Source organism: Pungitius pungitius, chromosome 5 (genome assembly GCF_949316345.1).
Source record: "Pungitius pungitius chromosome 5, fPunPun2.1, whole genome shotgun sequence".
In the NCBI taxonomy this organism is placed as follows: Eukaryota; Metazoa; Chordata; class Actinopteri; order Perciformes; family Gasterosteidae; genus Pungitius; species Pungitius pungitius.
The window spans coordinates 3,317,968-3,344,301 of record NC_084904.1 but is presented as its reverse complement, the minus strand read 5'-3'; the positions used below and the strand labels follow the sequence as shown (position 1 = coordinate 3,344,301).

The 26,334-nt window shown below is 44.9% G+C and overlaps 1 protein-coding gene across 1 annotated transcript; it reads left to right on the top strand.

Annotated features, from left to right (window-relative positions):
• On the top strand, positions 1-24,151 carry sh2b3 (SH2B adaptor protein 3). The gene is made up of 7 exons (XM_062562219.1): positions 1-617; positions 16,271-16,372; positions 17,131-17,219; positions 19,651-19,742; positions 20,273-20,487; positions 20,598-20,775; positions 20,977-24,151. Exons 1-7 carry the CDS (start codon positions 540-542, stop codon positions 21,342-21,344), a joined length of 1,122 nt encoding a protein of 373 aa, XP_062418203.1. The 5' UTR covers positions 1-539; the 3' UTR covers positions 21,345-24,151.
• The last annotated feature ends 2,183 nt before the right edge of the window (positions 24,152-26,334 follow it).

The window sequence follows — 26,334 nt, the reverse complement described above, 5'->3', positions numbered from 1 at the left end:
CAGCTGATTAACAGTCGCAGCAACGAGGAGATTTCAAGCACAGACTGTCGGCAGGTGTGAGTGAGCGCTACTCCCTCCGATTCGTCGACCTCCAATGCCGCACACGCCGACGTCACGCATTTCTCCGTCAGTCAAATCCGGCAGACCGTAAGGCGGCTTCTCCAGAAACGGCCCAGCCCCCCCTCATCCAGGACCTGGCTCCTAGCAACCCCGGCCTCCCCCTCAACAGTCCCCCAAATAATGGCCACACAGTGGCAGGATTTCCCCTGCAAACGAGGAAGTGTCCTCATCCTCCTCTTCCTCGAATCCCTCCCTCGTCCGAACTCTGAGGCCACGCCCCCGGCCTCCTCGCACATGTCTGTGGCTGGAGTGGCCTCTCACTTTCGAGATCGCTTCGTTGGTTGCGCAGCGGAGCATGAGGCAGAAGAGGTCAGAGGGGAGCGGCTGCTGTAAAGAGGGCAACTGAGGTACTTGCTGTTGAAGACGCCATCTCGGACACTCAGCCCCGCTGGCAGCGCTGCCGCCTGCTGGTCAGGAGGATGAGGGACGCTCAAGTAGCCGGAAGAGGAGGAGGAGCGGGAGAGAGGTACCAGCTGGAGCTCTATGATCCGCCAAAGTAGAAACATTTATACATGCATATCTTGTGTAAACCAAACAAGATGATTACAAACATGTACACATCGTGAGGGAAGCACTAAATGTCCATTATGTTTTAAATTCACCACACTCGCATTGAATAGACACATGTTTTCTCTACCGCCGCTCCAAACAAAATGTGATAACTTATAAATGGTTTCTCTGCACATTGGTCACCCAGGAAGGAGAGAGAAAGTTGGCATAGGGTCTCTGTGTTAAAGTTTGTTTCCAGCTGTTGGCTGTGCATGCTATCACGTGTGTTCCTAGTGTGTTTAATAGAAGTACTTTAGTACTTCAAATTGAGTTGACAAATTGACTTCAAGCTTCACTGGTTTCAGAATTTTGGAACATGGTGCATTTTCTTTCAAACTCTGCTTTATGCAACAACAAAAATGCACACTATGAATTAGTAGAAATTTCACCCAGCAGGTGTGTTTTCTCTCCTTTGTCAAACACTGGCTGCCCTAATTATTTTGTTTTCAATTTTATTAAGGAACAAGTGAATGCAAGTTCCCATGTAGCCATAGTGTCCTGTTTTAATCAATATAAATGCAAAGTAGTACAATTAGTAAAAAAGTAAATCCAATCACCAAAATGCAATATATAATTGATTAATCCTATTCCCTCACTACCACCTACTATTATTGCCTATCAGTTTATTTTAGTTGTAACATGTCAATTCCTAAGTTCCTGTTCTTGGTACAGCAGGTGCCTGCGTTAAGGAGTGTGTGTGTGTTTGTGTGTGTGTGCACGCGCGGTTCTTGCAAATGTTTGTAGAGCTTCTTCTCAGAACTCGACACACCGTTGAGCAGCTGGCAGGTTCCTCAGCTTGTGTTTCATATTGGTGGAAGCTGGATGGTTCTGCAGAGGTGTTTGCGTTCATCAATAAAATGGAAACCCACAAAAGCCCTTGAAGGGCCAGTTAATGTTGCAGATGCATGAGCGCACTATAAAACACACAAAGGCACAAGTAATTTCCTGTTTCTAGCTGTTTTAGTCACAGGGGTCCCCCCCCCACCTCCCCTCCACACACTTTCAAATCTCTTTTCTCTGTGTTTTGTTTTTCATAAATTGTATTTTGCCACATCTAAGAAGCTCTCGCTGCTGTAGAGTTTGCCACATGACAAAACAAAGATGTGATGACATTTAGTTTTGTCTCAGAAAGCTGTGTTTTCATACATCTTTGCCTCCGGTGATTGGTTTGTGTTGGAGCTGCAGCAGAGTGCGCTGCGAGGTTCAGCTGGGAGAAGAGCGATCAGAACTAGTCCGGAGGCAGCTGAGACCCATGGAAACTAATAAGAGCATCACATATGTTCCTGCCTCGCATGCAGAGCAGAAGGCTCCCTGTTGAAACGGCCTCGCTCGTTTCACACTGATAACTTCTTAAGATAGGAGAACGGATGGTTTGCCCTTGAACCTAGTGAAAGTAGCATAAGGAAATGGAGTTTGCTATTTGTACGAGTAAAATTGATTTGATCCGCCTATGTCACGCTGATTTTTGCCACACATTTTTTTTCTAATAGTCATTTTCATGCTTTAATGTAGCACGGCATTTTTCCCTGTGTACCTCAAAGAATCTGCAACATGCATGTCTTCTTTTACTCTTTGAGCAGATATGCCTCCTACACTATTTCCTGTTTGTGTGGGGTTTGTTTCAGCCACTCACAACATTTAGTCACATTACTTTAGTACATCCACTCGACAGTTGGAGAGTATAAAATTAAATTTTAAATATATTTGAAATCAGGCATTTAAGTGTGGGATGCAGAAAGATCAGCATGCCCTTTGTATCCTCGCATGACGGCTCATTGCAACACAGCAGGATAGGTATTTTTTCACATGCTTGGCTCTACACACGAGACCCCATGGCATAAAACCATGTAATAATCCAGATGGGGCCAGTGGCAAGGCCGAAACGAGTCATCGGATTGATTGAGTTGACCGCTGTGAGAGTCGCCGCCACCTACGCTGCAGGGCCGCAGAGTTCAGTCCCTTGAGGGTGTGTGCACGCGCCAGTGTGCATTCTGGCCCAAGTCGGGGTAAATGAAAAAGACGTTGCACGTCTCTCTGTGTCTGAGTGTGTATGTGTGCGTGTAGGGTTTTTATATTTAGCAGCCCTCAACTCTTCAGCCAGCTGCAGCCCTAACCATGTGCGTGAGGTAATTCTGTTAATGATAGAGTCAGAGCTGTGTGTGTGTGTGTTCAGAAATGATGGGTAGGCATTAGCCAGCTTCAGTCAACTGACTACATTGCTATGCTGTGAGAGAAGGAGGAGAGAGAGAGAGAGCGAGAGAGATCGAGGCAGGCTAAAGCGTAAAGGCCCTGAGAATGACCTTAAAAGGAACGGAAACTGTGGATTTACATGCACACATTTAAACATACAGAAAACATTCACACCCCAAAATTAGCATCTTGGTGCACATACTGTGTGGGGTTTCACACATCGGTGTGCTGCACAGGAGATACTTATCCAAGGGTCCTGTTCATATGTATTCCTATTTACATTTTTCTATGTGAGAATATCAGTCAGCTCATTCCTCACAAAGGAGAAAGCTGCAGGGAAACTGATGTGACGACATTCCACTGAAGGCACGGCAGTCTTGTGCAGCCAGTTCTGACGCACTGCTAATGTCAGTTCAAACGTAGCTTTTAAATGCTTAATTCAGATAAGAACATACGCCAATTGCTTACTTGGTCAGAAGAAGTGACCATCGAGTAGGCCCTTCGCAATATGCAATATATTGACATATCGCAAACGCTCAGAAATCACATGCAATAATTTTTGGTGCTGCGATATTCATTTTATATATAAATACCAACATTTAAGTTGATCACGCTGCCTCCGTGCTTTTTCCTTGTGGAAAGCGGAGGCGGGGCTTAGGCAGCACACACACCTTGATGCAGAAGCCTATATTATATATTTGCCGGCAGGGAAACTGAGGGAAAATGTTAGCTTTTCCACTAGAAGAGGGTAGATTGGATGCATCAACCTCTTCTAGTTATACAAGGACAGTATTTATCTGTTTCGCAGATAGAATGACAAAATAGTTGAAGTGATGTAACACTTGTTTTATTACAGAAGTGAATCTTGTCATGTCAGCTAAAACAGGCAGACTCACAGTTGTCTCAGACTCTTCATTTCACTCCTCCACCTTGCCTCGGCCTCAAAGGTTTTGGCTTTGGTGACGGCTTGCTGGCATAAAAAAGATGAACATTCCCGTCTCTGGGTCATGGTGTTTTAGATCCTTTGGTCCATGGACCTAAAGGTGAAAAGAATATGTATTCATGTACAGTTTTCCTCTCATTGGAGTTGTATCCAAATTCTCTGCCACCAACCGATCAGCTCTCCTCCGAGAGAGATGTGTCAGAACCTCATCTGACGTGCGGTTGTCAAGGTTACAGACGAGGTCACCGTCTTGCCAGGAAAACAGTGGTATTCTGTCCCCCGGAGTCGGCTGCCGTTGCCACAGACCTCCTGTGGACCTCCTCTTAGTCACACAGGCCCTGTCTCGTCTCATCTCCCGTCGAGGTCATGCGGCGCTTTACCTCAAAGCCTTCAGGAGAAATTAAAAAAAAAATATGGAGGAGTTTCCTGTAAGAGAGTTTTCATGAAGCCCAATGGGTTATGTCTCAGCGAACCATCAGAATGTGTTGAAATGATCTATACTTTTACACGTTCTTCTCTACGTCTCTGCTGGGTTTTACTTTTTCCCCCTCTCCGACAGTAAAAGGGGAGTTAGCAGCATCAGTGGAAAATACTTTTCCAACAACCAGGATCTGGAGTCCATCTGTTCTGTGTTACTTGTTGTATTTCAGTCTCTCGTATGGCAACACGCAGCGTTAATTTGGATCTTGCTGCATACCACAACTGAAGCTCCGAACACATGGGCCCCAGTCAGCTGAACCAGAAAAATAATGAAAACCAACCGAGAGAGACACACGAGATGGGCAGCAGCAGGAGACATGAGAAAGAAAGACCAAAAGTTAGGTGGACAAGCCTGCAAATGCCAGGATGGGGTGAGATCAAGGTGGCTGAGGGGCTGTGGCCAGTTTTCAAATGATTATTATTCCTGTAATGCAAGGTCTGTAAACTTCTTACAGAATGTGTGAGAAGTCCTGAAGGAAGGAGAAGCCTCCCTGGTTCACATTTATTTATTGTGCCCGCCCACTTTGACTCCAAAGGTGTCAAAAACATGCCTTTACATTTCAATGCCAAAGAAATCACTTTTTTGTCATCAATCATTCATCTATAATAATATCATCAAAAATATATAACGATTTTTGACTTTTAGCTGAATACTGCTTCAATTAAGGCTTTACGCTAGAGTTATACTTCAACCAACTGGTGCTGTTGAAAATGTTGATTAAGGATAATGCTATTGAGAAGTTTGAGTCCCATCTCAGAACCCTTTCGCTACCGATGCGCTTCACTTTTTCGGGTTCTGGTGTAGCGAGAGGATTTCCGCCCCGTGACTTCCCTTTCCCCGTGCTGCTCATTGTTTCCTGTCCGATTAGCAACTTGAGATGCGAGACCGGAGTTGTAGCTGAGAGACGATGTGTAAGTTCACAAGCTCATTTCAAACCAATAAAAATCAGAAACGTGGTTCCTAGAAAGCATTTCAGCCGTCGTGTTCCGCCTCTTTTGCTGCTCAAACCTCATCGGTCAATATCACTTGAGCGATAGTTCAACCTAGAACACTTCCGATGCCCAAAATCCTGCCCTGCTGCCTACAGAGTCTGCATCCAAATGCAAAATCCCTTTACGGAGATCAGGCCGTGTGGAATCAATTGAAATGGCTGTTTTTCCTCACAAATTGGGAAATATCTGTAGCCGTGGTTTCTGCTGTTAAACCTGCACGACAGAGAAGTCCGATTTCAAGCAGATGTCTCCGTGCAGGGAGCCAATTACTGAGAGATAACTGTTCCGCACTAGTTATGGATGACTTTATTATCATTTTCCCATGTGCATTTCGGGTATTGGCAGGCTTATTGGAGATTCATTTTTTTTAATGACAACCCTAGGGGTCAAACTGAATGGTGATAAAACATTCCCCATATGAATGACTTTAAAAGCCATAAATTGGAGTGACTTGTAGAATGTCTTTTATTGCTAAATTAAAACCAACCGTGGCAGTACAGTTTTAAAGTGAAAGGAATGACTGACATGACAGATGAATGAAAGCGCAACTATTTGTGAGATGAATGAATCGTTTGATTCCACAGAGTAGCAGTAAGACATTTTAAAACGTCAACCTGATAGATGTATTTAGAGCAGAGATTTTCTTTTCAGAGTAACTCAAGTTTCATTTTGCATCACAGCAGTCTTTGAATCTCAACCACAAATTCAAATCTCTGTTTGACTTTCATGAAACCTTGAAATTCTGCCTCGAAGGAAATTGACCGAGTCCTATAACGCAAGACGATGTTTGCATGAGTGTGCGCGCGCGTGCATGTGTGTCGTGTTCACCACAGTTTGATAGTGTGTGATTATCACGCAACGAATCAATTTGTTCCTACGCGACAGATGGTCAAAGTGAAGAGAAACGTAGGGAAGCGTGAGAGTCAATGATCTCCTGTCTTTCCTCCGATTCATTTAACCAGATTAGTTTGTCGATGTAGTTCATTTTCTGCAGATGTGCTTGAACTCGTCCTCTGCAGTCGCAAAGGGGGGGGGGGGGAGAGGAGGAAAGAGTTTCTCAAAATAAAAAGAGGGGGGAAATAATCTGGGAATGTTCAGGTAACCACCCAGTAGGCTCAAAGTCTGGTTTCGTTGCTCTAAAATTGTTGATTTGAAAATAAAAGCGGAGTCAGACCGAGTCTGACTTGTGCGAGTTGCAATGCATTTTGGGGGGTCATAGGTTATGCACATGCGGCGCTCGGTTCATTTTCCAGAAGGTGACCCCTTCGTAGTGAGTCGCAGCAGAAAAGCCGCTTCATTGATTAATGGTTTCACCAAAGAAGGTGAACCGAATATCCGTAAAATGTTTTTCACGGGAAAGAAGCGAAGCATCACTTTTGTGGACTTTCCCATTTTGTGTCTGTACGGGAAAACGTGGGAGGGAACCGTGAGTCGCTCGGAAAAGTGCAGGAATTTTCTGTGCAGGAATTTTCGATGCCATAGTTTCTCAATGTTTTACTGAATAAGTATGGTAAGGGTCTCTATAAAACAGGAGATTTGTCAAAGGAGTTTCTGTAACCGCAAAAGAAAATGAGATAGAAAATCAGAAATTTTCAGTTTAACTTTATGGTACATTTACAGAAGTGGAAAATATAAGTGCTTTTTATAGGTGGTTAAGCTTTTTGGCGCCGGTGAGCAAAATGATTATATTCTTAGTTTCGTCACTTGGGTAAAAAGTGAAAACAGTTCTGACTCTTTTCAGGAATACAACACCCTCCGGTTTCCAATTAAAGGTTTAAATATGACGGCATCAAAGGAGTGGAACCTCTCAGATGTTGTGATTTGCACACAGTAAATTACTACATAATCTCTTGGTCGAAGCTGGCTTCTGATGTCAGTCTGCTCTTCTTTAATATTTAATACCAGGCGCAACACGATATGATTCATGCAGACATTTGTGATCCAAAAGCTCCTGTTGTGGGAGAGTTTAAGCAGCAGATCCATGTCGGTGATCATGTTGACATGAAGCCGGGTGTTCGCCCACGCTGTTCTCAGGAGGCGAGCCCTGACCTGGATTCTGGACGTTGGAGTACTTTGAGGAATTGAACCCGACTCTTGGTCCATCTCTTGGAGGTCAAACTGCTTCGTAGCGGTCGGGCTGGATGAGAAAACGGTTGACATAGTGTTGGTCTTCTTGGACAGCCTTCTTCAATTCTGTGTGAGCTTCTACTTTTGAATGATTGCTTTATGAGGCCAGAGAGGATGTTTGGTCCTAATTTAAGGGTTTAATATTCCCCCTAATGATAGGAATTGTGGCCCGGCTGCTGGAATGGGTGGCAGACTTGTTTCTTCTTGTATCTTCATTCATCATTTTATCAGACCAAAAGTGGAAGTGTTTTACCGGGAAACTGTGAAATAACAGTCTCCAGCACTAATCTATGTGTTATTTATATACGTATACAACTGCAATAAAGCATATAGAAAGCAACCAAATTAATTTTGTAATTTTGTTTGCATTTATTTGGATTCACAGTCGTGTGTGTGTGTGTGTGTGTCTTTCTGTGTTACAGAAATCTATAGAAACATCTAAAGGAAGTGGAGCGGTTAGAGTCATGCGGTCAAGATGTTTGTCAGATCTCTCGGTCGCTGTTTCTACTTGTGTGTATTTTGTGTAGGAGTGGTCGTTGTGTCATCACTGTGCGTGTCTCTGCTGGCATTAATGAATACTTTTACCTCAACACAAAATTTCCCCTTTTATGATTTGTAGTATTTAATCGTGTGTGTGTGTGTGTGTGTGTGTGTGTGTGTGTGTGTGTGTGTGTGTGTGTGTGTGTGTGTGTGTGTGTGTGTGTGTGTGTGTGTGTGTGTGTGTGTGTGTGTGTGTGTGTGTGTGTGTGTGTGTGTGTGTGTGTGTGTGTGTGTGTGTGTGTGTGTGACCTACAATCACAGTGCCAGTGCACATGACCTTGCTGAGTTGCATGTGGAAAGCCCCCAAAGCAGCACTGTGCAACACCCGAACCGTGTAGTTTTCTTCAGTTGTTCTTTTTCATCAATACACACACGTGCAAATATTAATGTGTTACCACCTTGTGTCATGGTTTGAGGAGATGTAATTACAGTACGATTTAAGTATCAAAGCGTATTTGTAGTCATGTAAACACTTGTGGCTCTTTATTGACTTTAAGACTCTCCATAGATTAAAATAATTAACGTTTTGTATATTGTCTGCCACTTTCATAGTGGAAAGTACTGGCACATTAAAGGATGTTTTAATGTACTTTAAAATGACAATGACTTGTCAATTAACTGGTCCTTTTTTATTTCTTAAGTAAAACTTCTAAATATTTCAGTCGCCATTATTTGTATTGAATTAACAATGAAACCGTTCATTTGATGGTTAATCATCAGTTGCAGCCCCAATCTACCGTAATTGTAATAATTATCCCAACAAGCTTCAAGCATCATGGCTGCGGAAGAGGTCGTACCTTGTATTTGATATTAAAAGTCTGCAGATGCCATGTGAACATTTCTGCATATCTTCTACCGTTTAATCCATTCTTTTCTACTTAATCCCAGCCAACTTTATTCTCAGTCTCATGTCTAATCCCAGTGCCCCCCCCCCCCCCTCCCTTCTCTCCGGGCAAGTCTTTGGCCTGGTTTCCATTACAGGGCCAAACACAACCAGCATCTACTCATTATTCGTCTCTCTGTTTCCCCTCAGAAAAATGACTCATATTCTTTCATCCCTTTGCCAGCGGAGAGGATTTGTCAATTGCGGCTTGTAGCTTCGCACTAAGCAAACAGCGGCTTTTGATACTGTGTTATAAACATGTGGCGTTTTCTCTGGCCCTGACGAGACCCACTTGGCTCTGCCCCTAGTGTGGAAAATGTAATCGCGGTTCGATCTCCTGCGCTGTATAAACCTGGTCCTGGCTGCACCGTAAGGCCTATTCAGAGACAATGGTGTGGCCCGAGGGTGGAAGGGAAAGGACCGGGGGGGGGGGGGGGGAGATTCTGGGCATGTCTCTCTCTCAAATGCAGAATTTTGTGGTTTTAGAAATGATTCACACTAGGTTTATATTTGTATATCTCTCCGGTGCTGGAGAGACCACTGCAACAGCAGATATTAGCAGCTGCTTTTTGTACACACATGACCGAGCTCACGCAGCTTAATGCAGCCGCCATGAATCCTACCCTGATGAAGATTAAACAAGTTTTTCTCAACTACTGTAAAAAGATGTTAATCAACCCTCTGATACTTTTGCAGATTTCTCTGCTTGGTCTCAAACAGCCTCATTTTGTCACTGTTGGCCGATATTAGTGTCCATCATTCCTACATTGCTTTCCGAATTAGACAACCCTCCATTCTGTTTCTGTGCTCTGTCAGCTTCGCTGATTACACTTTTTCTCATGAAAAAAAGCCACTACTAATTAGTTTACATGGAACTGCACGTAGTTCTGTGAATTTTGCATGTGGCGTCTTAACTTTTGCATATTTGGCGAATGTATCGATGTTTCTGAGAAGTATGCAAGCAGGGCAGCACAATTCACTGACACATTTATTCGTCATTAAAGGCTGCTTCTGACAGGTTTCCTAGAACACACTCATCTCTATCGGAGTTTGCAAGCCCACAACTAGTGTGTGTTTGTGTGTGTGTGTATGTGTGTTTCCCACATCCTCCATGATGCCGCAGTTAGAGCTGATTGTGAATGTGATCTGATCTCCTGGTTGTCTTGTACTCAACCGAGGTACACGTACCAGAGATCGACACAAACCGTTTTTAGCGGAGGTATGTTTTTGAAATTTCTTTTTTTGGACTGAAAGAACTTATTTGAATGAAGAACTCGAGCAAAATGAGTCCCGAGCCAACAATAATTTTATGGCCACACACATACAGGTCAAATATAAACTTTCTGTTTATACTTTCTGAGTCAAATACTACTTTCCAAATCAAGAGACCCAACACAAAGCACTGATTGAACCTGACCTTTGCTGCACTATTACTGTTGATCTTCTGGTTGTGTTTGTTTTTTACTCCTGAAGGACACGCAGTGTCTGTTTATTGTGTATTGTCTCTGTGTCGGATCGCCAGTGGGCCTCAGACGGAGCTTTGACTTCCTCCGACCTATAAACCATCTAAAAGCAACACAGTTAAAGTGACATGGATAAACACAAATAAGAAAGTGAGCATTCAATTAAAAATATTTAAACATTATCATCTCATCTAATATCACATCATCTCCAAATGCACAGAATAACTTTATAGCATCGTAGTAAGTTAAAAACGCCTTGACGTCTGAGTGTTTATATACGTCAACTGTCATTGTGGGCCTCCAACTTGCCTTTAGAGCTCACTAATGGCTGCATTACGTGCAATAGAAGAATAGTTCAACCACCATGTGATCAGATCATTTATTTCGGTCCCACCCGCTAGGGGGTAGCACCTCCGGGGGTGTGTACGTGTGTGACACAAACAACAGGTGGTGTAGCCTGGCAGCGGATTAGAAGGGTGAAAACAATGGCAGCTGCTCCAGAGCGCCGCGGTGTTCGCTTCAGCTAGAACTATTGTACACGCGGATCCAATGTTAACACAGGAGCCCGGACCCGAGCACAGCTATGAGAGGCTCACTGCCCACTTCTTAAGAGCTCCTCCCATGATGCGCAGCGGTTCTGAGCGAAAACTTGACCTGTGTGTTTCATTATTGTGATGGTAAACAATGGAGCATGTATGGTACTGAAGTAATAAGATACACAAACGGCACTTCTGAATGGAATCTTGAATCTCTGAAGTCTTATAAGTCGACTATATTAAAAGTAAAGATCAGACTTATTCTTCAAGTACGCAGCAGGAAAAAGAAGCGTGTCAATGATCACAACCCAAAACCAGGGGAAGTACAGACAGATGTGTCGGTCAAGGTCTCCTCTGGCTGATACGGCCCTGATGGGTGGTACTGTCAAATGTCTGTGTGTGTGTTTGCTCTTGTGTGTGGGATTATTGTGCATACACACTTTCCAAAATCTCTCCTGAGACTGTTTTGGTAACCCTGAGTTTTAAGGTCAATCCAGCACACACACTCTCTCTCACACACACACACACAGTACTCGTGAAAGCATTGGCTGTGCTGACCCTCGGAGGGATAGTGGAATTTTGTGTGTCAGTCAGTTGCCGCGACGACGGCCTTGAGAAAGGGACCCTGGGAAGATCGTTTTGGACTCCAAACATCCTGTGTGTCACCCGTGTGTGTGTGTGTGTGTGTGTGTGTGTGTGTGTGTGTGTGTGTGTGTGGGGGGGGGGGGTTGTGGGCTTAAACTGTAGTTCTGAGGGTGAGAGGCTGCATGGCTCCATCCCTGTTTGTTTGTGAGCTACTTTCATCACTGTTTATGCCTGCTGTTTGCTTGTAGGTGTGTGTGTGTGCGTGCGTGTGTGAGTGCGTGCGTGTGTGAGCAGTTGTTTTGGTCGGTCAGTGTTGGTGCCTAAAATGGTATCTGTTATTAAATATCATTTGAAAAGCCAATTTGGTCCGTATTATCACTGTTGCATCTCTTCGTTTCATATTCACAATATCAGTCCTTGGTGTGTGAAGTTGAAACAGATTGAAAGTTGACTCAATCTGAAAAGAATCAGCAGTGAAAACTGAAGTCGTTGCAGGATCATATTACTGAGAGATCCCCATCTGTGTGTGTGTGTGTGTGTGTGTGTTGATGTAACTATTACAAACCACAACCTAGGGTTTGAATATTTCATATAATATTCCATCACTCAAAGCTTCCATGAATGTCAAGCTACTTTCTCTATAATCTCAAAGCCATTCAGAGGGAAAAACCAAAGGAAATTGAGTTTAAGGAATTAAAAGGCGGATCACCAAACCTAACTTGCCTAATAAATACTTTTTGTTTGTCCTGTGTTTCAAGTATGAATAGGTGGACATTATGTCTTTTATGGAGTTCAGTACACGTAAACAGGCCAACAGAGTCATGACAGTAGAACAACTGTGCTCCATTAGTATTTGACGTCTGCGTGGTATGAGTACTAAAACTCTGGTCTTGTTGGGTTGAAGATCCGTCTTAAGGTAGACTCACACTCACAGCAATGCGCTGTGACATTTCTACTTATTTCTTCATCCAGCCAAATGTTGAATGTTGCGTTATTGTCTGGACTACATTGATGGAGCGCTGAAGCTCTTGTCTGGTAGCGCTTCAGCGCTCCTCCAGCTGCAGGATGAGCAGACCCCAGGTCTGCCGGCAAACAATACAAACAAAGAGGAGCGCAGAATTAAGACGTTACTGACATGCCTTCCTGAAGGTTTAACTCTGCATCCACCGACTCTCTTTTGGATCTCCCGTAGAGTGTGTTTGTGCGAAGGGTTCGGGGGCGAGGCGCGTTGCATTAGCTGCTGTTTGCGGCCTCCTGTAGGATAACGTTCCGTTGTGGTTACACCTAAAACCACCTGCATGTCTGACTCTCATTTAAAGCGCTGGTTCTTGGCACTAAAAAAAGTCTAATATGAAATAATATCAGACCTTACGATTTCCAAAAAGCCCTCCGCTATGAGCAGATTACCCAATGGGCCGCTGGACAAAAACTGTGGTGGTTTTGGATCTGCTTTTGATTCCTTTCAGCTCCGCTGCTCCTGGTTATAATGCGCTCAGCCTCTTGTAATTGTGTAGCTTCTCCTTCGGCCATGTTGCGCACTCCATCGCATGGTCTGAAGTAGTTTCCTCTGGCGCCTCTCTGTGGCCGCTTTGAGTCTTTTTGCGTCCCTGATCTTTTAGCGTTGCTTTTATGGTTTTTGCCCCCGCTCACATGTTTTTCCCACATTACTTGGTTGAGTTGCGTAAGGACATAGTCATTGGGGGTTGTGTGTGTGTGTGTGTGTCTAGGGAGTATTACAGACTACTTGCATGAATAGGAACTTGAACTTGCTTTCCTGATAGAGTTGATTCACAGAAATCAGGCGTATTTTGTTATTGCTCAACCATTCAGACATCTGCTGCCTGTTTTTTTTTTTTCTTCTTCTTTTTTCCCACCACAAGCACATATGGTTCCTCAAAGATGCTTTTAGTCAGAAAGTCTCTCACACAAAGAGTAACTCAAGTGGTCTGCTCACTTGGTCCATAGTTATCTGTTACACACTGTGAGTTTACGAGGCTGATTGTGAAGCTTTATCTCTCATCCTCCATCTTCTTCTCTGGGGTCTAATTTCGTATGGCATGACACTGACGGGTGTTAATCAGCCATCTACTGATGGAAGGACACTCGTTTGTGGACACAACACCAACACAACAGATTTGAAACAATAAAGTCCAAAATGACTTTGTCCGACAGCAGTCCGAAACCCAGATATTCAGTTTAATAAAATATGAAACCTCTTACAAGAGAATATCAAGTATTTTTAAAGGAATCATGCCAATCAGTTTAGCAATTATTGAAATTGTCCTTGATTCAATGTGTGTTGATCAACTAATTCATGAATTGTTGCGGCTTTTTATGAACCGCTGAACCTCTTCATTTGTTTGTAATATTGCTCAGTTTGCCGTTCATTACACTGCAGCTTCAGCTGTGGGACTGAGGCCCTCGTGTACGCTTTTGCGCCCACTTCAGGCGCATCTGTTCTGCAGTGTGTGCTACAAAAGCACGGCGAGGTACGTTCAAACAAGGGGAGAAGGGCAAATGCCGCTTTTTTGTGTCGCGCGTATGCGTTCAAGGGAGGGTCAAGGGGAAAGTGGGAGCTTCCCATAAAGGGATGGGATGGGTAAAGTACTCCGCAGTATGTACACAGTATGTACACAGTATGTACTCCCGCCTCTTAAAAACGAGTGTAAACCAGATTGTGGGTTTCCTCACACATGCCTCCTGGTGAAATGACGGCAGTCTCCGAGCCCGAAGGCGTCACATCATCATTACGCGTTACAGGTGAAGAAATCAGGTGAAGATGACATTGCATCTGCCACTCAGCGTTCACATTCCATTCCAGCAGTTGTTAAAGTCAAAGAGTCATAGCATGAGTGAATGAGGGAATCCTGCAGTCTGCACTCAGCCGTCTCACAGCACAAGTACTTGACGTACACACATTTGGCACCACTCGTGCCCAGATAACATCAACTTTTGTCACAGAATTTTAGTTCTCACTGTTTTGACGTTGGCTGATCCATGAAAGAAAGCGAGCAGGAGGTCCGCTCACTCGCACGTTTTAAATGCTCGCCGTGTAGTGGCCGGAGAAAGGCGCTGATTACCTGATTAACTGCAGGTTTTGTAAACACGACGTAAGCTCAAGTGTCACGGAGAGCGCCGATAACGCTACGTTTGCAAATGTAGGTACATGAGGCCCTGAAGGTCACAAGGCCATCAACGAGGATTCACTTTGTCGCTGTAGTATCTTCAAGCATCTTCTGCACGTGCCGTACTTTCTTCTGAGTATATTGATTGTATCTTTCTGCGCGAGGAAGTTATGAGAAAACCTGACGTTTTTACGAGAATTTGAAGCAGTACAAGTATATCTGGGCTTAAATTCAGCTTTGGCAGCAATTTGGTGCAGTTCAGTTCCTCATTCACTGACTAAGAGCTCTCTAAATGAGTCACATCCCTCTCATCTCTGTATCGCGCCGCTTTTGTATTTATATTATTAAACCCTGTGGTTAAAACAAAGAGCATTTAGAGTTTAAAGGGGTTCATTCATGTCACTAGCGAGCTGAAGAGAGTTGTGTGTGTGTGTGTGTGTGTGTGATTATCATCGACATTCCTCAGGCGCACACACTGTCACATGGACTCAAACTCATCCGGTGCACAAAGCCCTGGAATCCGTCCTCCCGGCTCTTTCTTCTCCTCTTCATCCCTCCCTCTTCTCCCAGCCAGTCTCGTCTGTTTCCTCTTGCTTCTTCTGCCTGCACCTTTTTTTGTTGTGCTCTCATTGGCACACGTTTGTGCGTGTGGGGTAAATGTAGCTCATTGGCCTCCACTGTGTTCTGGGCTTGGTTATAATCATCATCATCATCCCTCCATGTTTTCACGGTAAAGCAAAGATACTTCATGGTCAAATATAAATCCTGTATTAAGAAGGATTTCCTTTTGCGTCTTAGTTGAACAAACTCAATTTTAACTGTGTGTGTGAAGTGAATCACACGTACAATGCTTAGTAACTCCAAACAAGAGTTGCTGGCTCTCTTTGGCGCCACATGTATTTTTATCATGTGTCAACCATACTTCTTCAGAAGTGACCTCCGACCCCCACGCGCCACAGGCCCGTGCACGTGGCCGACCAAGTCGTCCATCCCAGCGTGCGCGTTTTGGCCGCGGACCGTGTTGGCGCGCGCGTGTTTGAGGGGCCTCGAGGGCCCCTCTTCGTTAGCGACGCGTCACCCGATGGAGCGCGAGCGCCTGTACTCGTGCGACTGAGCGCCGGGGCCCCGAAGCGAGGCCTCACGCCTGTAGAACCAATCGTGTGTTGATGGTTGACTTGAAGTCCGTGGAGTTCATTCTGTGCCTCGGGTCAGCGCCGCCACCAGGAAGCCCCCCGGATCTCATTCTTCAATTACATCGTTGGTTCCGGTGCTGCTCTTCCCCCCCCCCCCCCCCCCCAGTAATTCACTGCCTCTTCTCTCACAAAGGAAGGCTTCAGTTGCTGCAGCACCGGGGCTTCACACACCCACACGTTTCGAGGCTCTACAAACTGAACACATGAATATCCTGTGGTGCAGAGTGGTTGCTGTAGCTTAGTACGGGCCGCTTTTGATTACGGGTTAAAAAAAACGTTGCCTCTGAATATGACCGTTTGAGTGTAAAGCTTTAAAGCTTGTAAGGCGACGGTTGAGGTTTGAGTGTGTCGTTCAAGGCGTGGTCGACCCTGCTGTATCAAATGGTCGCTCACCTCAGGCATCAGAAGCAGGTCTGACGATAATTTCCTCATTTCAAAAACGGCTATTTAGAAAGATACTATAATTGTGATGAGGGAGGTTACTCACTCGCACCTTTTTTCTGAGGTAGAACCAGTCGTCATGTCTTGTATTTTGTGTTTCAGGCCTGCGGTCCCAAGCTGACGACTCCCTGCTCAGATATCCAAGAAGTCCGTCGTTGCAACCGGCTGGAGATGCCTGACAACTTAAACACGTTTGTTTTAAAGGTGTGTAAAAAGGGCTCCATTTGTAGTTTGCAGGCTCTGCCCACTGGGTTGTTTATGTCCACATTTGCTTTCAAGCCTCAATCCTCCATCAAGGGTCAACGGGACAGTCATTGAGTCAAATCATTTCATTATAAAGCAGCCTTCATTTAGACCTTGTTGGTTTGAACTTGACGGATATCCCAACCAAGCTGAAGGATGGCTTTCTGTCAGATGTGTGTTTACGAGAGGGAAGAAACTTGTCCAGACATGCACGGACCCTTTTTACATCAAACTCTGCTTATTCGCCGTAAATGCCATTGCAGTGTTACAAGCATAACATCCAACCTGATAACTACTTTGGTTCAGAGGTGAACTACTAAGTTTTACACACAAACTTTGTCCATCACAACATTTCTGTGTGAATCCCTCTGCTCTTTTAGGGAAGTCCCTCTCGTAGCAGCTGTAGACGACCTTTTCTCAAAGGAGCTCTTTTCAGTCAGTCAGTCAGTCAGTTGCAGGGCGGCTGGAGTTAATCGAACATCCAGCTTTACACCCCGGACGGGTCGCCAGTCAAATGGCTCATTCGCTCTCCCGTTCACACTCTACCTGATTCTACCTAATCAAATCAGAGCATGTCTTTGGACTGTGGGAGGAAGCCCGAGAACCTGGAGAGCACCAACGCAGACACGGGGGGGGGAACATGCAGACACCACACACACACACACAACGGGGCTCTATATAATTTGCACGATATAATGAAAGCATCTTTGTCTGTGCAGGTTAATCGAGGTAGTCTGATATTTGAGACTGACAATGACCAGCAGGTCAGCTCCTGGACCACAGAGCTAAAAGAATGTATCAGCAACAGGTGAGAAGCACTTCTAATACTTTACATGCATATTCTCCTTTTTGCACTTGACGGTTGCTGTGAGTCAAACTGGAGGCTGAAGAGAAAACTAATTTCAAGTTTAGAGTTTGTTAGTATTTGAATCTGACTCAAAAACGTAGTCATGAAATCAATCACATTACTCAATCTGTCCGAGCCAGCTGTGTCTCACACTCTCATTCTGAGGGGTCAGCGTCGCAGTCCTCCTCCTCTCTCAACAGCTTTTTCTCTGTGAGGTTCTGGTGGAATTATTTAACACTTGGACTGTCCTGGGTGTCTGGCCTAAGGGTTTACTTGTGCTGAGGTGTGGGTTAGCAAATGCGTGACAACACTTTTTGTCACGCATTTGTGTTTGTCTGCAGATTTGTTTTCCTCCTGCTCTTTAAACTGGAGCAGCAAATTCATCAGTCAACTTAATATTTACACAAAACCTTGGAGAGGTCAAACATCTGGTGTAAAGATAATTCTGTAACGGCTTGAATGTTCTGCAATAAATGCCATTTCGAAATCAAACGGAATGGAAGAGAATAAACTCAATACTGTAAAACAGCATTCTGCAGTTTTATGTCTTTGTTGAGTGAACATCTTTAGCAACAGACATTAGGAGTAGAAACTTTTATAATTTGAAGCGCGTGTGTGTGTGTGTGTGTGTCTCTCTGTGTTGGGGGCGATCTGCAAAAGGAAGTGTGTGGGTGAGGTCTGAGACTCGGGAGGATCTCAGGACCTTTTTCATTTCTGCAGATGTCTAACACACGCACAGCAGCACTGTGAACTTCATGCATTTTATTATGTCTTTACCTTTTTACAAAAACATGCCTGCAATCTTCAAATGATTCACAATGTTTTGACTGCGCATGCTGCAGCGCTTATCAGAGGGTGCATCAAACCAAAGACTCGTAATGATGATCATGGACATAAGAGTCGGTGTGTGTGTGTGTGTGTGAACATAATTCACACACGGTTGTGTTTACTTTTAAATGATCTTAATTCTGCCCCAGTGTGCGTCAGGAGGCTTTAAATTAAAGTGTGTGTGTGTGTACGGTCTTTGAAGGTCCAACTTCAGGAATGCAGCGCTCTCATTCATATCGACGTAGCAACCAGGATACCCAAAGCTCATCTGTGGCCTGTCGCATCAACAACACTGTGTCAATGGAGCTCTCTCTCTCTCTCTCTCTCTCTCTCTCTCTCTCTCTCTCTCTCTCTCTCTCTCTCTCTCTCTCTCTCTCTGGCTTTCTCGCTCTCTCTCGGCCTTGTGAGACGTCATCGCAGGAGCCGCCGAGGGCCTCTCAGGGTCCCTGGTATCACGAATGCCGCCTCAGCGTCTCACAGATCATTATTAGTAACCCCTGTGCCTCTCCTACTGTGAATGTGTCTGTGACACGGTGCAGAGGAGGCCCGGTGCCGAGGAGGCCCGGTGCCGAGGAGGCCCGGTGCCGAGGAGGCCCGGTGCAGAGGAGGCCCGGTGCCGAGGAGGCCTGGTGGTGCTACAGCGTTTTGAGTGGGGGCCATTTCTAACGCCATTTCTAACACTTTTCCTGTTCGATGTGGCACCTCTGACTGGTTGAAATGACCACCCTTTGCAAAATGTCCTCACTACACAAGAGCAAAAACGTGAAGTGATTCTCACAAAGACAGGCAGGGCAGAGAACACACTCACACGCACACATTGAGGAAGGAGAAAGGAGTCTTCCTGTTATTCAGAGTGCTGCAATCTCAAGTCAGCAATTTAGTGAGATCGGATCCGGCTTCCTTCTTTAACCTTCCCGATCTTGTGTGTATGTAAACACACATACAGTCTGTGTGTGTGAGTGAAAGAACTGGACTCACTTCCTGTCTGTTCTTTATGTTCCTTCAGCCTGCTGTTTTCTCCATTTTCACTAAATGTCCTGCAGCCCACATACGCGTTGTTGTTGTTGATCTGAGGGGAAGCAGAATGTGGTCTGGAGTTCTGGTAAACAGGAGGACTGTAGACGTCGTTTCTGTGTCTCTCGTCCTCTTGTTGGGCTTTTTTCTCTGGATGCCAAGTCAAGAACTGCTGACGGATTGAGGTGGCACTACAGATGTGGAAAATGAATTTGTTTCGGTTTTGAACATGGTCACTTGTCACAGGAAAAAAAAGTCAAAACTATTCATTTAGTTTTCTCAAAGGCCATTCACTTTGTTTCTTTTGTAATCCAGAGTACACTCACACTCCATTGGGTTTAATAATGGGAATAAAAGGAACAGTTGCATGTTAACAATGTCAATAATGAGACTGGTGCTTGGACACGGAGGGGAGAGATTGGCTTAAAGTGAAATGATGATGAGCAATAACGGGATGGACCGATTTCCCTCCCCAGGTGTTCCCCAATGAGAATAACAAGCGTGTGCTGATGATGATGCAGTGTGTCTGACATGTGTTCTTGTCCTTCAGGTCAGGCAGCGTGGATCTGGAGCCCCTCCCCTCCCCAGCTGACAGCGGCGCTCCAGCCAGTCGCAGAGGGAGCTCAGAGCCGGGGGGTCAAAGTGAGTGTTCCTTCCTGAGACTCTAGACAGGCTGAGTATGCTGGCGGGATTCCTTGTGATTGACAGGTTGCGACCACTCCTATGTCCCCCCCCCCTCCCTCTTCGGTCCATTCCACTCGCTAGTAGCAAAATAACAAGACGGCCAAAATCTCAAAAAAACATCAAAACCCAACGGGTGACATGTCCACGTCCTACATACGATCTCTGATTATTACAATTATGACATTTCAGTACTGGTTTCTCCAAATACAGTCAAAGTTAAGTCATTTCTCAAATCTGCGCCTGTACTTCCATGTTGATAATTGTATCATGTAATGGATCTCAGCTTTCATTACAAACAATGAAAACAACAAATAGGATCATTGAAAGCAATAATAATCGAATTGTGTTGCCTGCGGGGTTGGCTGATTATTGATTGGGAGTTTGTCACTCGTGGTCATTTGATCCATTATCACTGTGACCGTATGGATTAGTCCGGCTTCCCGGCTCACAGAAATGACAGCGCTTGAATTCTCTGTTGCTCCGACCAGGCCTCGCCACGTTCGCCCTGCCCGAGCAGGTCGCCCAGAAAGCCGATCACTTCCTGTTCTCCTACCCGTGGTTCCACGGGCCCATCTCTCGCATTAAGGCCGCCCACCTGGTCCAGAGCGCCGGCCCGCAGGGACACGGCGTGTTTCTGGTCCGACAGAGCGAGACACGGCGAGGCGACTACGTCCTCACGTTTAACTACCAGGGAAAAGCAAAGGTAGGTCAGAGAAGGCATGCGGGGTGAAGAAAAGGAGGAGGCAGGGCTCCCATCGCTCGTTGGCCTCAGTCTGTGCTTTTTTCTCCTCCTCCTCCTTCACGTCTCTGCAGCACCTGCGCCTCTCGCTAACGGAGTGGGGTCAGTGCCGGGTGCAGCACCTGCGCTTCCCCTCCGTCATGGACATGCTCAGTCACTTCCGCCTCTTCCCCATCCCGCTGGAGTGCGGAGCCGCCGGCGCCGTCACTCTGTCCAGCTTCGTAGTGGCGGGCTCCAGCCCGCCGTCACAGGGTGAGACTCCGCCTTCCACCTCTCACTTCTGGTTCTGCTTTTAAGATGTCGCTGTGTTCTCAGATTTCAGCATTTAATGAGGTTGATGAATGCAGTTATTAACATTTATAGTAGTGATGACCTAAAGTAAATGATGAAGATCCTGCTTCCATTCACCGAGACTCTCGTTTCCTTTGTGTTGTTTTTGTTTTCAAACCTCAGGTCAGCTCTCAGGCGCTCTCCTCGTCCCCTTCTCCCTCCATCGCTGGAGTTCTGAGCCCAGCTTGGCTCACTGCAGCCTGGCCCGCAGCGCCAGTCAGCCCCGCTCCACCTGCCCCACCAGCACCAGCACCACCTCCAGCCCCGGCTCCGTCGCTCTGCCCGGGAACCGGGCGCCCACGCGCACCAACCGCGGGCCCGATCCTCCTCTGACGGCCGCCGCCCCTCTCCGTCGGAGCGAGTCGGTGGGGAGGCGGCCGCTCTTGGCGCGGCACCCCATCACCCACATCCCTCAGCGGGATTCGGACTACGAGCTGGAGCCCGAGCGAGGCCGCAAGCGGGCCATAGACAACCAGTACATGTTGCTCTGACCCGCCGAGGCCAGCGCCTCCACCCCCTCCGACAGACGGCAGTCACCTGTGAAGCACACACACACACGCACACACACGCACTGTGCTGGGAGTGTGTTTACCTGTGTCAGACCCTCACAACCTCCTCCCTGAGTGTCCACAGTGAATGTATTTTTGGGAGTTTTATAACAGTGTTGAGTATGATCATTATTCCTGTTTAATTCATGTTGAGGTTGTGTGTGAGAGGCCACATGTGTAGCTGTCCTCCAGCCCGGGTAAAAAGTCATTTTGGAAATGTCTCTATTTTTGGTATTTCAAAGAGGTTCGCTTGTTTACTTCTTTGACACGAATGGGAAAGCACCGTGGATTGAGTAACGTATTTAAAAATAAATGTAGTCTTCACACAGACTTTTGTGTGGAGCAAACGCGCATATTTATGTAAACACACAAACAAGAAAGCACTCTTTATTGTAGAGTGTTGACACACTCTATTAGATACTCCTCCTCTTGCTCTTCATTATATATTTAAGTGCACAATGCTTTCAGTGCATTTTGGAAACAATGTGTATTTTATTCTATACACAGATTCTTTTGTAGAAGCAAAAAAACTTTCAAAGAAAGGTAAAACTTGGTTAAAGTTAGTTTGTAGCCATAACTAAAAAGTGATCTTTTGTCCACCACTTTAAACCTTTGCTGCAACAAAAACAAAGAACCACAGGAAATATTCTGGGTCTGCTTTAACCTGTGTGTGTGTGTGTGATTTAAAGAGTACCAAAGGCATTAATTGCTCAAAATGAGCTTTTGAGGGAGCACGAGGTGTCAGAAATAACCACGACAAAGAAAATGGTGACATTATACAAATAGCTATGATATAAACATCATAATAGAACTTCATTTTGATATGGATGGATGTTATTCACATATTAATTTGATTCAAAGTGTTACAAATGATACCTATGACATTAATTATACTTTTACATATCACTCCAATTTCTTGACTTTTGGGGGATGGTAAAGCAGCCCAGAAGTATTATGGGGGTTCACTAGAAAATATGAACTTGAAAGGTTTCTCTCCAGCGTCAGAGGAGAAACACGGGAATTAAAGCAGATTTGACCCATCTGAAGATGATTCAAATTTCAGGTTTAAAATGTTTCGTAATCTTGCATTAAACCCTTTGAAGGGCTCTGAAAGGTCGACAGCGATATGATGCAACAAGGAGGGACTCTGCGGTCACACAAGTGCCTCTGTAGAAACTCCACTTTAATAGAAATCATATTTTTGTAAGCTTTTCCTGTTCATGCAGCCGATGGAAATAATATATATTTGTACACCATAAATCCATTTCAGCAGCACCTGAATGCTTTTGATGAGAGCTTTGTTTTCTGTCCGCTCAGATGTGTCTTGTTCAACAGCTGGTAACTCATTGGACGTCTCTTGGAGGAATTCACACCCAAATGGAGCCTTTTACCAAAGCAAGCTTCTTCTTTTTGTTCTGACCGGTTTGTCAGGTTATTCCAGGTCTGAGCTTCTCTCAAAAGCATCCAAAAAGCTGACTGGTGAGACGTTGCCTTTACGTCAAACGATCAGCCTGCGGTCCGATGAGTTCTGGAAACCCCTTTAAACAGTGAGCCGTCGTCCACATGTACCCTCGTTTTGCTCCAGTGGCTGAAGCTTCTCTTCCATTCAGGACGGGAGGACTTTGGGAACTAGTGCTCGGACTCGTCTGTCTTCCAACCTTTGCATAAACACTAACTTTAGCAGTTTCTTTCCATTTAGCTTCAGTAAACCTACGCTTAACGGATGGTTCCGACCCCACGTGGTCCGTCTCTTCGCCCTCCTTCTTATTGTTTTTTTCTGTTTTGTTTTTTTTATAAGAGAAATTCCTAAAAACAACTTAATTCCCTCATGAACAGAACCAGTAAGTCCGCTGTGATAACACCTTGTTATGCAATAAGTCCGCTTTATCTACCAAAGGAACATTTTGACAATGGTCGTGTAGTTCTCTTCAATGTATCATGATCAAGACTGACATCTTTGAAGTGTTTATAAGGGGATCAAAAACAAGGACATTTTTGGCAAAAGTACGGTTAGTCTTCCTGCCTTTGTGTACCCTAAACACTTGTTTTAATTCTGGAAAACAACGGTAACGATAACTTTTGACTCAGTCCCTTCTCCTCTCCGATCAATACTTGTATTCTTAGGGAGAATGACTGTGCCTTTGCCAGAAAGCTGCTGTTGCTTTCCCCTTTTCCAAAGCTCAGGGTGTGATGTGGTGCAGGACGTGTAGAGTGCTTCACACCTCCTACGTATGAAAGACGTGATCAGAGGCTTCTCCAGCGAGGGAGAATTCAATGTTTACTTCTGCTCATAGACTGAAGAAAATATTTACTAAACGTCAGAAATCCCAGAAAATAATGCTATATTTAAAACCAGGGCTGCCACTTGTTGCAACTGTTGATAGCTTTCCGTTCCGCGTTGACCCGATGAGTCGCTTATTGAGCTAACGCTCCCTTGATCGAATCCCCGTGTGCCTCGGGTGTTTTTAACCCTCAACATCCGCTCCAGCGACGCCTTCCGTCCCTCCGTGGGTTTATTTTTAAATGTCCAGTTGATGAATGTAATGTGTTCACAATACTGTTCATTCTGTTTAACTTAGCACTGTAAACATTCCAGTCCAACTCAACAGCCAATGACAACTCAAAGAGCTTTTTTTTTTAACCTGTCTTTGTGTCTGCATCCCTTTCAGTTACACGCATCTAAATAATATTGAATATATATCAAATGTATATTTGACTTTTGTAAAATAAACTTAACCAAAAAAAAATGATGTTGCTTAAGTGTCGGTGTTGCCTTGTTCTCCAAAATGAATCTTTGTATTGTGCTCATCTCACTCTAACACCCACAATGTTGTACCAATGTCCAAAAAGAGGTCCTAACCCCTGGTTGTCTTTGGTCTGTATTAGCTGCTTTTACTGCAGCAGGGGTCAGCAACACAGTTTGAACAGTGTTTCTCACAGGTGAGGGGGGGGGTTCGATACAAACAGATTGAACAGCATTAAATCCACACACCTGTGATCTTTTACCAACCAAAATAAACACTTGTATAGCACTTTTTGTATGTATAATTATTCAATAAAACTAAATTATACATGTTACTCTGTACGACCCATTGGGCAGTCAATGCAGGCTGAGCTACTGTTTACCCAGGCCCTCTGCTATGCATCAACAGGTAGGCCTCGGGAATAAACTACACCTGTCTTCAAGTTTATGGCCGCTGGAGTCGTATAAAAACGGCATCCAGCCACAGGGACGGATCCTCCGTAGTGTGGATTGTGAACAACAAAAACCTGCCCAGGCCACTAAAACTAGTTCGATTTAATAAAAAGAATCTTATAAAAACAAATTCTCCAGTCTGTATAAACTGGAGTAAGAAAATGATTAATTACTTTACAATTTCTCAAGTGCTTCAGTTTTGAAAACGACCAAAACAATCCATTAGCTTGTTTATTAATTAGGGCCGGGACTCGATTAAAAATAATAATCTAATTAATTAGAGGCTTTGTAATTAATTAATCGAAATTAATCACATAAATATTTGACCTGAGAACAGTGAGAAGTAATTTTTTTCACATGGATTTTTATTTTTGTTCAATCAATTCCAGCAGACAAGTGTGTTGTGTTGTGGATTCCAGCCTGAGAATCTATGAGAATTGAGGTTAGATTCAAAAGCACCAACAGGTGTGTGGTGGAACAGTGCAGGGAGATAGCAGGAAGGCTGAAGTGTGGAGGATCCTCAGTTCAAACCTGCTCTCTCAGAAGGAGGGTGTGGTTGAAGTCAGGGCTTTAAACTTTGAAACAGTTTTGAGGTTTAGTAAACAATCCCAAGGTCTAATGTGAGAAACGGACACAATGAGGCATGTGCTTGAATAGCACAAGGGAACAACTGAAGGGCTGCAGCCTCCAACCTGCTGTCTGAGGTTGTGGGTTCTCGGCCCTTCATGCAGACATCACTTCTGCTTTGAATGAGGTTTGAGTAGCAGTCTCAAGGTTAAATACGAGAAACAAAATTTTAATTGGTGCATGGTGAGGTAGTGCAGCACAAGAGCTGAGGAGCAACTGTCCTTACTCTATAGGTTGGCTTTACTTCAGGTTTGAGTAGCAATCTCAAGGTTAAATACAACAAACAAAGGGTTGGTTAGTGTGTGGTGAAGTAGCACAGTGGAAGAGCTGCTGACATAAGCCCCTGCACTGCACTTGAAGGTTGTGGGTTCAAGCCCAGATGAGGAAAAAGCATTTAAAAAGATTTTTGAGGTTTAACTCACATGCTCAAGGTTAAATAGGAGAATCAAAGTTGCCAAAATGTGACCAGGACTGGTAGTGTAGGGGTGCAAGCTAGAGCCCAGAAGCCTCCGTGCGCACCGCCAGTGGGTTCAAATCCCGCTCCTGCCAAGTCTTGAGCACACTACCGCGGAGGTAGTAGTGGGGGCATTGTCCCCACTGGTTGTTTCAGAGAAGTGTACCCTGGGGGTTATGCAGAAACACAAGGCGCGTTCACTTGAATTATGATGGCATTGTCAAGAATGATGAAGAATCTTTTGAATGTTGATGAATTGACTTGATGTTAATAGCTTTAGCTTTTAGCACTTATTAGCCATGCTACGTAGCCTATAGGGTTCCACCTTTTTGACGGGAGAGAAGGCCGGATGAGTCAGTAAAGATGAGCAGATGTGTCTCATTCAGTGGTCACACTGACATGAAACTTATTACAGCCTCTGAGGGCATTTTTCAAGACAATCACATGTTTGTCTACTTCAGGGCATCCTGTGGACAACCTTAAACTGACAGTCTGGCACAGGGTGTAGATTTGTTTACCCTTTTTAGTGCATCCACCCTCCAATTCTCTGTTACATTCAAATTCAACTCACTTGTGCCTTTACCAATGCAGGAAGGATGAATAGCATGGTTGATCCTCCAAGATGCACCAATCCGTCTCTGGGGCAATATCCCATT

Excerpts from the sequence above, each read along its gene's own strand:
- sh2b3 (XM_062562219.1), top strand. The coding sequence starts at position 540 with ATGAGGGACGCTCAAGTAGCCGGAAGAGGAGGAGGAGCGGGAGAGAGG. Across the intron at positions 17,220-19,650 it reads AAAGAATGTATCAGCAACAG|GTCAGGCAGCGTGGATCTGG; the intron begins GTGAGAAGCACT and ends CTTGTCCTTCAG. Across the intron at positions 19,743-20,272 it reads CTCAGAGCCGGGGGGTCAAA|GCCTCGCCACGTTCGCCCTG; the intron begins GTGAGTGTTCCT and ends TGCTCCGACCAG.